Source organism: Heloderma suspectum, chromosome 13, assembly GCF_057233095.1.
Source record: "Heloderma suspectum isolate Gila_16-S chromosome 13, 16-S_ref, whole genome shotgun sequence".
In the NCBI taxonomy this organism is placed as follows: Eukaryota; Metazoa; Chordata; class Lepidosauria; order Squamata; family Helodermatidae; genus Heloderma; species Heloderma suspectum.
The window spans coordinates 2,173,069-2,187,223 of record NC_139470.1 but is presented as its reverse complement, the minus strand read 5'-3'; the positions used below and the strand labels follow the sequence as shown (position 1 = coordinate 2,187,223).

Below are 14,155 nucleotides of genomic sequence, written 5' to 3'. Positions count from 1 at the left end.
GTTACACACATCTCCCCGTGACACTTAGCATGGCCCTGCAGTGACACAGGTCAAGAACCCATCCTTGGTTTTATGGAGCTTGCATCAGTGTGGTGGGGTAAAGAGCGGAATGGGCTCTGTTCTGCCACTATAGCTAATTGGCACCAAAATATAACATAAAAGCAAGCTATTTGGGTTTTCTTTCACCTAATTGGTGCAGACTGACGGGCAATATAGGAAATGCTGGCATGAGCTGGCGGACAGAGTATTGGTGGAAGGAGGCTGTGGCCGTGCTGGCTGGGAACGATGGGAGTTGCAGTCCAGCACATTTGGAGGGTGCCAGGTTGGGGAAGGCTGCCTTAGATGTTCCTTTGGCTGGCTGCAGAATCTCCCAAGGCAGCATCTGCTCCTTAACTGAGAGGGGGCGGGTGTGACTGTCTCAAAAGGTTCCGTTTGGGGCTTTGCTTCTCGCGTCTCCATCACAGGGCTTGCCTACTGCCGGCACCTCTCCACTGTGCGGACTCATCTCTCAGCGCTGGTGAACCACGACATCGTGTCTCCAGATGTGCCCTGTAGTGCCAGTTTGGGACTGACCGTGGAGATCTGGGAGCGGTTTTTGCTGGACAGCACGGTACGGCGCCACCGCCTTCTTCAGCTCCTCTGTAAATGCCCTCATCTCCCCCCAGTTCACTGCTGATGCAGGCTTTGCATTTGTGAAGTGGGAAATGCAGCATTCCCAACCAGGTGCCCACTGTGCTGGCTGGGGGGGTTGAGAGCTGTAGTCCAGCACACCTGGAGAGCACCAGATTGCTCAGGGCTGTGACAGCATCACTTTGAGGTGGCTATCTGGAGTGCCCCTTATGTGGTTGGAGCTGACCTTTCTCATGCTGCAGCAGAGCCTTGAAGCAGAGGGGTTGGGTAAGTGCTCCCCCCACCGCCGTCTTCATCAAGCTTTCTCCACAGAGCTACGAGGAGAAGGAGCTGCTGCGTTTGGTCTACTTTGGAGGGGTCCAACCTGAGATCCGGAAAGCTGTCTGGCCTTTCCTCCTGGGGCATTACCGGTTTGGGATGTCGGAAGCTGAGAGGAAAGAGGTGAGCACCATTCAGAACTTTGCATCTCAGGTGACAATTATTACCTGTTCCCTAGTGGCAGTGGCATCTGTTTCCATTGTTCCTCTTGCATTGCCTGGGGAGGTGGGCTCTGATCCCATCCTCTTATGACCAGGGCATATGCTCAGAGTTTAAAAATAAACCAATAAAAATCCCCTGAATCACTGTTGTTCTAATCTGATAATAAAACGGGATGTGAATAATAAAAGGGGATGTGTGTCTGACTATCTGCACCACAGTGCCAAGAATGTGACACCTAGATACCTGAACCTTGGCATGCATACTAAGGAGATCCTAGAAATGTGCACCTCAAGGTTATTTGATTGTTAAAATGCATTAATTAATTTTATTTATTTATTTATTTATTTCATTTCTATACCGCCCAATAGCCGAAGCTCTCTGGACGGTTCACAAAAACTAAAACCAAACAACACACAATAAAACAATTTAAAATATATAGAACATTAAAACCACAATATAACAATACAACCACAGTAAAACCTAGCAGCAGTACAGGAGTTTAAAATACAGATTTAAAACAGCAAAGATAAAAATTTAGAAAGCTAAAATGCCTGGGAAAACAAAAAGGTCTTCACCTGGCGCCGAAAGGAGTACAATGTAGGCGCCAGGCAAACCTCACTAGGGAGCTCATTCCAGAGCCGGGGTGCCACAGCAGAAAAAGCCCTCCTCCTAGTAGCCACCCGCCTTACTTCCTTCGGCAGGGGCTCACGGAGAAGGGCCGCTGATGATGATCTTAAGGTCCGGGCAGGCACATATGGGAGGAGGCGATCCTTCAGGTAACCTGGCCCCAAGCCGTTAAGGGCTTTGAATGTTAACACCAGCACTTTGAATCGGGCCCGGAAATGGACTGGCAGCCAGCGCAGCTGGAAAAGTACTGGCGTAATATGAGCTTGCAGGCCAGTCCCTGTTAACAATCTTGCTGCCCTATTTTGGACCAGCTGAAGTTTCCGGACCGTTTTCAAAGGCAGCCCCACGTATAACGCATTGCAGTAATGCAGACGAGCAGTTATCAGAGCATGGATAACTGTAGCTAGGCTATCTCTGTCCAGATAAGGGCGTAGTTGGTATACCAGCCTAAGCTGATAAAAAGTGCTCCGTGCCACTGAGTTCACCTGTGCCTCAAGTGACAGTTCTGGATCCAAGAGCACCCCCAAACTACGAACCTGATCCTTTAGGGGGAGTGCAACCCCCTCCAGAACAGGTTGAATATCACCTAGCCGGGCAGACGAACCACCCACTAACAGTACCTCCGTCTTGTCTGGATTGTGTTTCAGTTTATTAGCCCTCATCCAGTCCATTACCGTGCCCAGGCACTGGTTCAGAACAGCCACAATTAATTTTAATTAAATTTAAATATGTCCATGTGTTTGACTCCTGCAGCATGTTGTTTTGCCGTCGATGCAGTTTGAAGCCGGGGGAGATTAGTAGGCAAGGGACAGAGTCATACGCCTGCCACCTCCCCAGGCAATGAGACCCCTCCTTCAGGGGGCTACAGGGGTGCACCACAGCTGGGGCTGTGCCAAGGGCTGCCTGTTGGCATGGCTTCACTCAGATGGGGCGGGTACCATGTGTCCAGTTCTGACAGGTGCAGAACACTGCTTGAAGGCTTCGCTGTATCACACTCACAGCTGTGCCATGCCGTGCAAAGCCCGGTCCATTCGCTAGTATTATATGAGAGGGATTATAGATTCAATTTCCTTTCTCAGTGCCATGCATCATCTTCTATTCTGCTCCAGGGTCTTGTTTGGGATGAGGAGGTGACGCTCTCATGTTGCCATCTCCTGCTTCCCTCTTGCTTACAGGTCGACAGCCAGACCCGCGCCTGCTACGAGCAAACCATGGCGGAGTGGCTGGGCTGCGAGGCCATTGTCAGGCAGCGGGAGAAGGAGTCACATGCGGCTGCCCTGGCCAAGTGCTCGTCGGGGGCCAGCCTGGACTCCCACCTGGAGCGCATGATGCACCAAGACTCAACCATCAGCGACGATGTGAGTGTGTGCCGGGGAGGACAGGATGAGGAGACCTATTGGAATTGGATTCATTCCTAGGAGGAGGAGGCACTTTCAGAATCAAGCTACGCAACGTGGCACTCTCCAGATGTTTTGGACTACAGTTCTCATAATCCCTGATCACTGGCCATGCTGGCTGTGGCTTTTGGGAGTTGTAGTTCAAAACATTTGGAGAGCACCAGGTTGCTGACCCATTTCAGACTGTGTAAACTCTTTAAAATTTAAATAGTGGTCCTCGCTAGATTCCCTGCCCCCTTTCCTGCAGCACTGTTTGCCTGCAAGTGGAGACAAAGCTGGCCAGGAGTGCAGCCAAGGTATTTTCTTAAGGAACTTTTTCCTTATCAAAACGTGGCATTTTCAGTCAAGGAAACTTTTTACATCAAAAACAAAAACAATCCTTCGTAACTTGATCAGAAACCGGGACTTTGCCATTCCCAGACCAAAATGCTTGCTGTGGGAGTAAGTCCCCGCTTTGCTACTCTCTTGCTACTCCCCCCACCCCACTAGAAGCAGCAGGGAGAGGACTGCTCCATCATGATCCAGATCAAATTACCCCTCTTCCCCTTCCTCTGTGGCACATGCCTCTTAGATGACAGTTGGTACTGCAAGGTGGGGATGAGCAAGGGAACAGGCGGACATAGGAGCCCACTGATGGTTCTGAAATGAGCCTGGAGGGCCCCCTCCCGCCCCATGATTCCTGGCAGCAACAGCGCACCTCTCCCCCGCCCTGCCTTGTCCCTACGGATTGGGTTCTACCAGACTCCCTCTTCCCCCCCCCCGCAGTCTTCCCAGAGCGGCAGTTCCGGCCGACAAAACCTGACCCGGCTGCAGAGCGACTCCAGCAGCAGCACCCAGGTAAGAGACAGAATTGCTCCTCAGAGTGGGTTCCAGATTCACAGCTGCAAGGCTCAGTCGGATGTGGGTGGGCTGACATTTTGAGACATCTGCTCTGCACCACCAAAATGTTCCATTGCCCCCTTAACCAGCACCAGGGTGTAGCCAGGCAGGCATCAGTGAATTTTCTAGCCCTGGCTCTCCTGGGCTAGCCCTGTCGTGGAACGACTCGGTAGACTCGGGTGGGCAGACATCCAGCAGAAGGGGCAGGAAACTGGCGTGACCTTTAAACAGAGGCTCACTGGTTCTGTCTGGCCGTGGTGCTTCTGTGCAAGCAAGGCGCAATCCCCTGCTCCAAGTCTCGGGGGCGCTTTTCACTGCAGTGGCTTTGGAGGGCCAGACTTGGAGCTGGGGAGGAGAGAAGGGCGCCTTGCTAGATGTGTGATATAGCATGTTTACAGAGGAATGCCTTCCTTTCAAATATCTGTGTGCATCTCTCACCACTGGAGTTTGTTTATTTATTTACAATATTTATATACCACTCCATATCTGGAACAGATTTCAGAGCGGTGAACACAAAAAATAAAGCAGTGAGAGAATAAAACACCATGTTAAAATTATGCTTGTTTAAAAAACACAACGCCACTAAAAACCGTAACTGGCCAATTAAGGGATGCCCCCTGGAACAGTGCTGTTTTCTGGAGGTGCCAGAAACAACACAGTGTTGTACCTGCCTGACCTCCAGGGGCAGGGAGTCCCAAAGAAAGGGGGCCACCACACTGAAGGCTCTTCTCCTGGTGGGCTCCAGTCAGGCCATAGGTCCACGTGGAACCACCAGGAGCAAACCCTCCGATGACTTCAGTGACTAGGCAGGTTGGTAAGGGAGAAGGCGCTCTCTGAGGTATCCTGGTCGCAAGTGGTTTAGGGCTTTGTACGCGAGTACTAAAACCTTAAACCTGGCCTGGTAGCGAATAGGCAGCCAGTGCAGTTCCCTCAGCAAAGGAGTTACATGATGGAAAGGGGCAACTCCCAACAACATCTGAGCTGCTGCGTTCTGCAGTAGCTCCAGCTTCTGGGGCAGCCTCAAGGGCAGCCCCACATACAGCGCATTGCAGTAATCCAGTCTTGAGGTTACTAGCACCTGTACCACTGTAGCCAAGCTACCCCTGCCCAGGAGAGGCCGTAGTTGGTGAACCAGCTGAAGCTGGTAAAAGGCGCTCTGAGCTGCCATAGCCACTTGGGCTTCCAGCAGCAATGACGGATCCAGGAGTACCCCCAAACTACGGACCTGATCTTTCAGAGGGAGTGCAGCCCCATCCAGAACAGGCGATGAGCCTGTCACCCAGACTCGGGAACCACTCACCCACAGGGCTTCCATCTTGCCAGGATTCAGTTTCAGTTTATTGGTCCTCATCCAGCCCATTACTGAGTTCAGACACTGGTCCAGTACTTGCATAGCCTCTCCTGATTCAGATGTCACAGGGAGATAGAGCTGTGTGTCATCAGCATACTCGGCTGCAAATCCCCTAATGACGACTTCCAGCAGCTTCATATAGATGTTGAAGAGCATTTGGGACAAGATGGTACCCCATGGAATCCCATAGCTCAACTGCCAAGAGGCCGAGGAATGGTCATCCAATGTTACTCTCTGAAATCGGCCCTGCAGGTAGGACCGGAACCATTGTAACACAGTGCCTCCGATACCCATCCCATGGAGTCAATCCAGGAGGATACCATGGTCAGTGATATCAAAAGCTGATGAGATTAACAGGGTTGCACTCCCCCTATCCCTCTCTCGATAAAGGTCATCCATCAGGGCAACCAAGGCTGATTCAGTCCGGTAACCAGGATGAAGCCCAGATTGAAATGGGTCTAAATCACTGGTATCCTCCAAGAGTGCCTGGATTTGTTCTGCTACTACCTTCTTCAGAACCTTCCCTTAAAAGGGGGTATTTGCAACTGGGTGGTAGTTGTCTAATACCATTGGGTCCAGAGTGGGCTTCTTCAGGAGTGGTTGCACTACTGCCTCCTTAAGGACAGCAGGGACCACCCTGTCCTGAAGGGAAGCACTCACCACACCCTGGACCCACCCAGTCATACCCCCTTGGCTAGCTTTTATTAGCCAGGAAGGGCAAGGAACGAGAGGGCACGTGGTTGGTTGCATTGCTGCAAGCACCTTATCCACATCATCAGGCCACAACAACTGAAACTGATCCCACAAAATCGGGCAGATGGTGGTGTCAGACACTTCGACTGGAACTGTGCTAACAACAGCATCAAGTTCACTGCGGAGACAAGTGATTTTGTCCTCAAAGTGTGATGCAAAAAGGTCACAGCAGGTCCTTGAGGGGACCAGGGCCCGATTTGCTGGAGAGAGTGTTAACAGCCCCCGGACCACCTGCAACAGCTACTTGAGGATGCAATGGAGGCAGCAAAGTAAGCCTTCTTTGCTGCCCACACCACCATACAATAGGCATGATTATGTGCTCTAGAGCATACTCGGTCACCTTCGCATCAAGACTTGCACCATTTGTGCTCTAGTCGACGTCCAGCCTGTTTCATTGCCTGTAGCTCCCCAGTATACCAGGGAGAAAAACAGGTTCCACAGCACCGGAGAAGGCACTCGGGTGCAGTCGAGTTGATGGCCCTCTGCATCTCACTGTTCCACAGTGAGGCTAGGGCCTCAGCTGGATCGCCAGCTTTCTCCACTGGGAAATCGCCAAGAGCATTCAGAAATCCATCAGATCCCATCAGTTGCCCTCTCCATATTTTAGCTCTAATTCCCTGTGCTGTGCCCAGACCCACATCTGGCGATTAGGAGAGAGGTGACTTCCAGACTGGTTTGAGCTTCGGCAGGGGCTGTAGCTCAGGGGCAGAGCCTGGGCATTGTGTGTTGAAGGTCCCAGGTTCAGTCCCTTACTTCTCCAGTCGAAGGGTCTTGGTTTGAAGGACTGAGAAGGAGCACTAACTGAGAACCTAGGAAGTTGTGGCCAGAAGAGTAGGCTATACTGGACTAGATGCGCCAATGGTCTGACTTGGTAGAAGGCGGTTTAATAATTTCGTATATGATCAGCTCTTTTCGGAGTTCAGCCCTGGGCCTGTTCCATTTTGTTTCCTCCTTTGCCCAGGTGTTTGAGTCGGTTGATGAGGTAGAACAGCCCGAAGCAGACGCCAAGTCAGAAGATGGCAAAGGAACCACACTCTCCAATGGGGCCATCCCTGACAGCAGCTCCCCCGATTCCGGGCATCCTTCTTCCCAGAACTTTTCCATTACCTCAGCATACTCAGAGCGTAGCTTCAGCACCGAGAACAGCGTGGCAGAGGCCGGCAAGGCTGCAGTGTACCACTCTGCTCGGACCAGCGTGGAGGTGGGCCAGGGGTCCATCACCACAGACGACACCACAGAAAAGGAAACCCTCTTTGACGGAAAGCCAGCCAGGGAAGGGCTGCAGGACCAGGGCAGTTTGGACGGGGGGTTTCCTGCGCACAGTAGCTTAGACGAGTTCATTCTGATGGGCACGGAGCGTCCTGACACAGAAGGGGCACTCCTCTCTATGGGGGATGTGACGGACAGCTGGGTTGACCACAGCACAGAGCAACCAAACTCAATGGGGAGCGAAGACGACCTCTCGGAAGAGCCAGAAATGGAAAGCCTTTACCCGCATCTGGATTCGCACTCGCTGGCCGTCACCGACTTGACCGTGAGCGAAGTTTCGCCTGTCTCCTCATCGGGGGTCGCCTATTCTGTGAGTGTGTTCTGGGGCCTTGCAATGGTGGATGTGCGGGGGTGGGGGTGGGATGGCTCGGCCAAGATAAGACCTGCCTAGAGGCTTTTCAGATTTTCTTTCCCTTCTTTGCTGACATATTTCATTTTTGGTACTACAAACCCTGGAAACAGAGAACACATTGGGCAAGGCAGAATACTTAGTGGTAGAGTGCACTATGTTATTTATTTGCTTACTAATTACATTTGTTTACTTCCTTCCTGTCAATGTACTCCAGGAAGTTTGCAGTTTAACATGACGGCTTACAGCAGCCTTCATGAGCCTGGTGACTTACAGATGTGTTGGTTTGCAGCTCCCATCATGACCAACCAGCTAGGAATGATGGGAGTTGCAATCCAACACATCTGGAGAGCATCAGTTTGGAAAGGCTGGCTTACAGCTGTAACTCCTCAGATGTGTAGAAATAGCACTAAGTGCGCCAGCCTTACCCAACCCAGCGCCCTTCAGATGTGGTGGACTACAACTCCCATAATCCCGTAGCTGATGGCTGGCGGTAATGGGAGTTGAAGTTCAATACACCTGAAGGGGCTGGGGAAGGCTGAAGTATGCTATAGTTGGTTCATAATATAGACTTCTGGGAATTTCAGTTTTCATTAAAACAAAACATGAGCAAGCTCCTGGCTCTGATGATTGTGGTGGTGTGCCTGGAAGTCTGAAGGCAGTGCCTGCTGGTGAAATTCAGGAGCCAGAGATGTGACTGGACAGTATTTCTAGTGCTGAGCAGAGGAGGACCTCAGTGCCCTGTGGAACTCCTTTCTAGGATGAGCAGAACCAATGTAAATTATGCAGAGTAAAAGGGACCGTGTACATTTCTTTGTTCTGCACGGGCCACAGTGTTTGGCTTTCTACGATGCACTTTTGGATGACCTTGGTGCAGTTTTTAACATTTGTTACAACAAACGACCCTTAAGAGATTCCCTGGAGGGCAGGAGTGATTGTTAAAACCAGTTTAAGTCAGCAGTGTAGATACCTTAGCACAACGTACACTGAACATTGATGGACAGGTGTGAATTCATTGGCATGTGTTTTCCTCCCTTCATGGTTCTGTAGCCAGAACTTCTGGACTTGTACACCATCAACCTGCATCGCATTGAGAAGGACGTACAGAGGTGTGACCGTAACTACTGGTACTTCTCGCCAGCCAACCTAGAGAAACTGCGCAACATCATGTGCAGGTAGTTATCCACCTGGGATTAGGGCAAGAGCTGGCTGTGCAGCTCCTTCCAAAGGGCCTTATGCTGAGGTAGCCCATTGATCCATCTAGCCCAGTACTGTCTCTTCTGACTGGCACCATCTCTTCAAGGATTCAGACTCGAGTCTTTTCCATGCCCTTCCTGGAGATCCCGGGGATTGAACCTGGGACCTTCTGCACGTACTGCATGCGCTCTACACTGAACCATGATCGGGGCTGAGTCCTTCCCAAGATGCTTCAGTAGTTAGTGCTGAAATCTCGGAGCCAGGGTGGGGCCGGGTGCACTTTCCGCAACCAGGGGGTGAAGTCTTAACTAGCGCCTTATGTGGTTCTTCGGCTCACGCTAAACAAATCTTAGCTGACTAAATGTATACATTGTAACTGATCGATTAATCAATTAAATCTGCATGAATTTGGATATCAGCAAAAAAAGCCATCTTAAACATGGGGCAGGAAACATACTTGATAAGCCCAAGCGCTGCAGCAGGCGCACCGTCTTAGAAGAGGGATTTCCGTTCTCTCTCTTGTACGCAGGGAGTGCTGCCTCTCCCAAGATGGTGCTTGCCATCTGGAGTATGGAGAAGTACTTGTTAAACATTCATTCATTTTCTTAAAAATCAGCCTGATTAATCAGGGGCACCTTTTTAATTAATCAAATTGATTAACTTAATCTATTTTGCCGTATTTTATCTTACTATTTTTATGGTATTCCATCATAGTTTATTTTTCTATTTGTATTTTATTTTACTTTAAATATATCAAATTGTGATGACTAATCACTTTTAGCAATAAAGATAATTCAATTCAATTCAACTTAATCAGTTAAACCCTCAGCAGTCTGGAACCTGGGTACTTTAAGGACTGCCTTCTTCCATATCTGCCTCCCCACATGCTCCGTTCAACACCTGAGGCCTTGCTCCAAATTCTTCAGCTGCATGAAGCATGAAGTGCAGCTACTAGGAACAGGGTCTTTTCTATAGTGGCACCTGCTTGTGGAATGCCTTAATGAGTGAGATCCATCACATCCCAGTATTCTGTGCTTTTAGGCAGTTGCTTAAAACATAGCTGTTTAAGAGGGCATTTGGCACAACATCCTCTTGTGTTATTATATTAATGTTGTTCCCTTTATGATCACTGCTATATGAAACACTGCTATTTTTATGAGTGGTTTTCCTTTACTGGTTGATTTTCACTTGGCTTGCTGTGTTAATACTGTTTCTCTATGATAGCTGTTGTAGTAATTGTTGTCTTAATATTGTGGGTTTACATCCTTTTATATATTGCATGATGTTTTAATTTGTAAACTGCCTTGATTCTGTGTGTGTGTAAAAAAAAAGAAAAGAAAAAAGTGGGGTATAAGTTCTTAAAGTAAATTAACAGTAATTCATTTGAGCCCTACAGAACTCTGCTATCCAAAAGCAAAATTAATGAGCAAACTACACATACCTAGTTTAAGAGGGAGAACCAGGGGTACTTCCAGGTGAAGCTTTTATTATGCAGTCGCATTGCCTCAGTCAAGGGATTTTACAGGGATCCAGACAATGTCGACCTCCATTTATAACCCTCCTGTTTTTCCCGACTGCTTGTTCCATCTTTGGGGATATTTGAGCACCTTTCTTCCTTTGTGTCTGCTGCTGTAGCAGAGGCTTTGTCCCATGAAGCTGCCTCCCTAGGCAGCTGCCTCACAGAGCATCCATCCCCACACCTCATTTCTCCTACAGCTACATCTGGCATCATATCGACAATGGCTACGTTCAGGGGATGTGTGACTTGCTGGCTCCTTTGCTTGTCATTCTGGACGACGGTGAGTTGGTTGTGTTTGCTGCCATGCTGCCTGGATGGGTTGTGGGGGCCTGGCTTGGATGGAGCCCCTCTCTGGACACAGAGGCTGTGGAAATTGGGCCTTGTCCAATTCTCCACTTCTCCCAGTCCAGATGGTGCAGGCAGACCCTGCCACGCTTTACAGATGAAAACAGGGATATGTTTGGTGTTACATATTCCATTTCAGAAGCAGCTTCATGGCATTTTGGGAACCCTTGGGGTAGCTTATTGGGGACAAGTACCAGAAGAAAGGGACCATTCCAGGTGAAGAGGGGTAGTTGGATCATATGGGTGCTGGGTGCTCTGATTCACACTGGTTGCAACTGCTTCTCATGACTGTCAGGGCCTAGTGTGAACAGTGTGATCGGTGTGGCTCCCATCCCATGTTTTGAACAGGGGGTTCCAAGGAGAACAGCGCTGCTTCTGTTAGAGTCCCCAAGCCAGCTATTATCTTTGGCAGTCAGCATACATGGTGCCTGGCTGCCTTGGCTGATGGCCTGGCGCCATCTCCTGGGCCAAACCAACTGAGGTCCAGATCTACATGGGCATCATGCATAGTTGGCCTCCCAAGTCCTGTTCCAGGAACAGGAAGGTATGCGTGTTCCATTCCATCTTTACTGCAGGTCATGACGCTCTAGTTTTTCTCTTTCTTTCCCCCACCGGTCCTTACCCAGAAGCCCTTGCATTTAGCTGCTTTACGGAGCTCATGAAGAGGATGAACCAGAACTTCCCCCACGGAGGAGCCATGGACACTCACTTCGCCAACATGAGGTCCTTGATCCAGGTGCAGAACAGATCACCACTTGGGATGTGGACAGGGCCCTTGCAGCCTGCACCGCGAGGCCGTAATGACGGGGGTGCAGCCTTTCTCTTTGCTTTTTTGCTGGAAGGAGCTGTGTCTTTGACAGGCAGAAATTCAATAGATGAAAACCTCTCCCAGCACAAAGGTGCATTCTGACAGCTGTTAAAGGCACAAGAGCTCTATCAGAAGAAGGAATGGCAACTTGGCTTAGACCACCTGCCTGACGATGAGAGAGTGTATTGGTGTGTGAGAGCAGGTTACAGAGGGGAGACTCTTCAAAAGAGGTGAAGGGAGCAAAGAGCAACTGCTGAAGGGCATGTGTGACGTGGGGTGTGCCAAATGTGGTTTTCTGGTAGAAACAAGGTTCTGAAGGCTTTTGCTTCTCTGGCAGATTTTGGACTCCGAGCTGTTTGAGCTGATGCACCAAAATGGCGATTACACGCATTTCTACTTCTGCTATCGCTGGTTCCTCTTGGATTTTAAGCGAGGTGTGTGATGACTTGGGGGTATATATCTGAAGTCCAAACTTGTATCAGTTTATACCGGCCCAGCCTCCTGCAACCTGGGGCCCTCCATATGGGCTGGACCACCTTGGGCCATACTGGCTGGGGATGATGGGAGCTGCAGTCGAACACAACACCAGATTGGGGAAAGCTACACCAGCTCAATCTGTGTTACTTGTGGTCAAAGAAGCCTGGCATTTGCACTTTGATGAGGCTGTCGAGCAGTTTCAGGGTGCTGAAAATTCTCTTTCAGAGGACTGTACCCCCCGCATTCCCCAAACTACAGGTTCTAGGGTTCCCTGGGGGGATGGACTGTCTGTTAAACCGGTTGAAGTCTGTAGTGTAGACAGGCACTTGGCAGGCCATCCCCAAGCCAAGCATATAGCTGTCATGACGTAAGGCAAGCAGGTAGAATGCTAATCTTGTAATGTCCATTTTTGTTCTTTGTTTAGGGGCAAATAAATCAAAATGAATGTCTGTTAACAGGGAGAGAATATGTGGGCTAGGTTTTGCAGCTGTCAGCTGGGGAAAGAAACCCCATTGGGTTGCCCCACTGATCCCCAGTGCTGTCAGTCAACACAGGTTGGGGGCAGTGTTCTGATCTCTGGCTTGCTTTCTAGCAAGGATTTGAGCCTCCCCTAGCTAAGGTCCATCCCTGCCTTCAACAGGCGTTATTTTGAGAATGGTGGCTCCTAAAGGTTTTTGGCCATGCCCCTTTTGGGACATATGGCATGGACTCAGCCCTCCCCTTCCCTCTTGGGCATCAGCTTCTGTTTTCGCTGGCCCCCTAGGTTTCCATGGTAGTACGCTGGTTCTGCCTGCTGTGGAGAATTGGGGGGGCACAGACAGGGATACGGGCTCAACTTCTGCTTGAGCTGCCTTGGCTTCCCCTGGCTTAAGCGGCTGGCTCGTTTGCTGCTGCTTCTTAACAGAACTTGTTTACGATGACGTCTTCGCTGTCTGGGAGACCATCTGGGCCGCAGCACGGATCTCCTCGTCGCACTACGTCCTTTTCATTGCACTTGCCTTGGTGGAGGTTTATCGGGACATCATCCTGGAGAACAACATGGACTTCACAGATATCATAAAGTTCTTCAACGGTATGGATTGTTGTTGGCCAGGCCAATCCCAGGGCTCAGTCGACTGAGCTGAGCTGTTTAACCACTTGCCAAACCATTTTCCAAACCATGTGCTTGCCCTCTGGGGCGCCAGGTCACTCTCTCTCCCTGTGTGTTCTCTGTATCTCTCCTGTACATGAGAGAAGCATTGGAGAAATGTCCAAAAAGGGACATGGGGAACCAGCTTGTATCAGGTTGGACTGTTTTTCCATCTAGCCCAGTATGTGATCTGCTCTGACCTGCAGCTGCTGTCCAGGGTCTCCATCAGAGGTCTTCCTCCCATCCCCCCCCCTTGCCTGCTGCCTGGTTCTTTTAACTCGGGGGGTGTCAACCTCAGGCCTGCAGGCTAAATCTGGCCATCCAGGGTGACCCAGACAGCCACAGTCCTTTTCCCAACCGCTTGGTGGCTTCCCAGCCTTTGCTTAGTCCCCGGCAGTAGGAGCTTCAAGCTAAAATATGCTGGTCCCTTTTGCTCTTTTGGTCCCATCCCTTTTGCCTTGAGGCCCACCTACCACTGGAATGTGGCCCTGAGAGCTTCTCTGAAATTGAATTTGGCTATAAGGCTGAAAGAGGTTTGATGCCCGTTTTAACTGGGGTGCTGGGGATTGAACCTGCAACCTTCTGCCTGCAAAGCGGGGGTTCTGCCACTGACCTACAAGTCCTTGAGGGAGTGGAGGGAAGGGAAGAAATCCCACTGTGATTCATTGTTGTGGCTGTACCCTCACCTTCCCCATCACTTTGTGCTTAACCCTTTCTCTCCCTCTTCCATCTTCCAGAAATGGCTGAGCGGCACAACACCAAACAGATCCTGAAGCTGGCGCGGGACCTTGTGTACAAAGTCCAGACACTAATCGAGAACAAGTGATTCGGGACACCACCTGCCTTCTGCGGAGGGAGTGGAAGAGAACCATCCTTGTCTGTTCTGAGGGTGAAAGTGGCCACAACAGTATGTAAGAGAGAGACACACATGCAGCAGGAGAGTCT

At 50.2% G+C, this 14,155-nt stretch overlaps 1 protein-coding gene across 4 annotated transcripts in view; it reads left to right on the top strand.

Annotated features, from left to right (window-relative positions):
- The window catches only part of SGSM1 (small G protein signaling modulator 1), a 59,771-nt gene extending 45,636 nt beyond the window's left edge, over positions 1 to 14,135 (top strand). For all 4 annotated transcript variants that reach the window (XM_084819681.1, XM_084819678.1, XM_084819679.1 and 1 more), the window contains 11 exons: positions 465 to 610; positions 943 to 1,071; positions 2,913 to 3,095; positions 3,900 to 3,971; positions 7,079 to 7,696; positions 8,786 to 8,910; positions 10,649 to 10,731; positions 11,423 to 11,532; positions 11,942 to 12,038; positions 12,986 to 13,153; positions 13,948 to 14,135. In XM_084819681.1, coding sequence (XP_084675807.1) covers positions 465 to 610; positions 943 to 1,071; positions 2,913 to 3,095; positions 3,900 to 3,971; positions 7,079 to 7,696; positions 8,786 to 8,910; positions 10,649 to 10,731; positions 11,423 to 11,532; positions 11,942 to 12,038; positions 12,986 to 13,153; positions 13,948 to 14,036 — 1,820 coding nt within the window. In that variant the 3' untranslated portion in view covers positions 14,037 to 14,135. The remainder of the gene's footprint in view (positions 1 to 464; positions 611 to 942; positions 1,072 to 2,912; positions 3,096 to 3,899; positions 3,972 to 7,078; positions 7,697 to 8,785; positions 8,911 to 10,648; positions 10,732 to 11,422; positions 11,533 to 11,941; positions 12,039 to 12,985; positions 13,154 to 13,947) is intronic.
- The last annotated feature ends 20 nt before the right edge of the window (positions 14,136 to 14,155 follow it).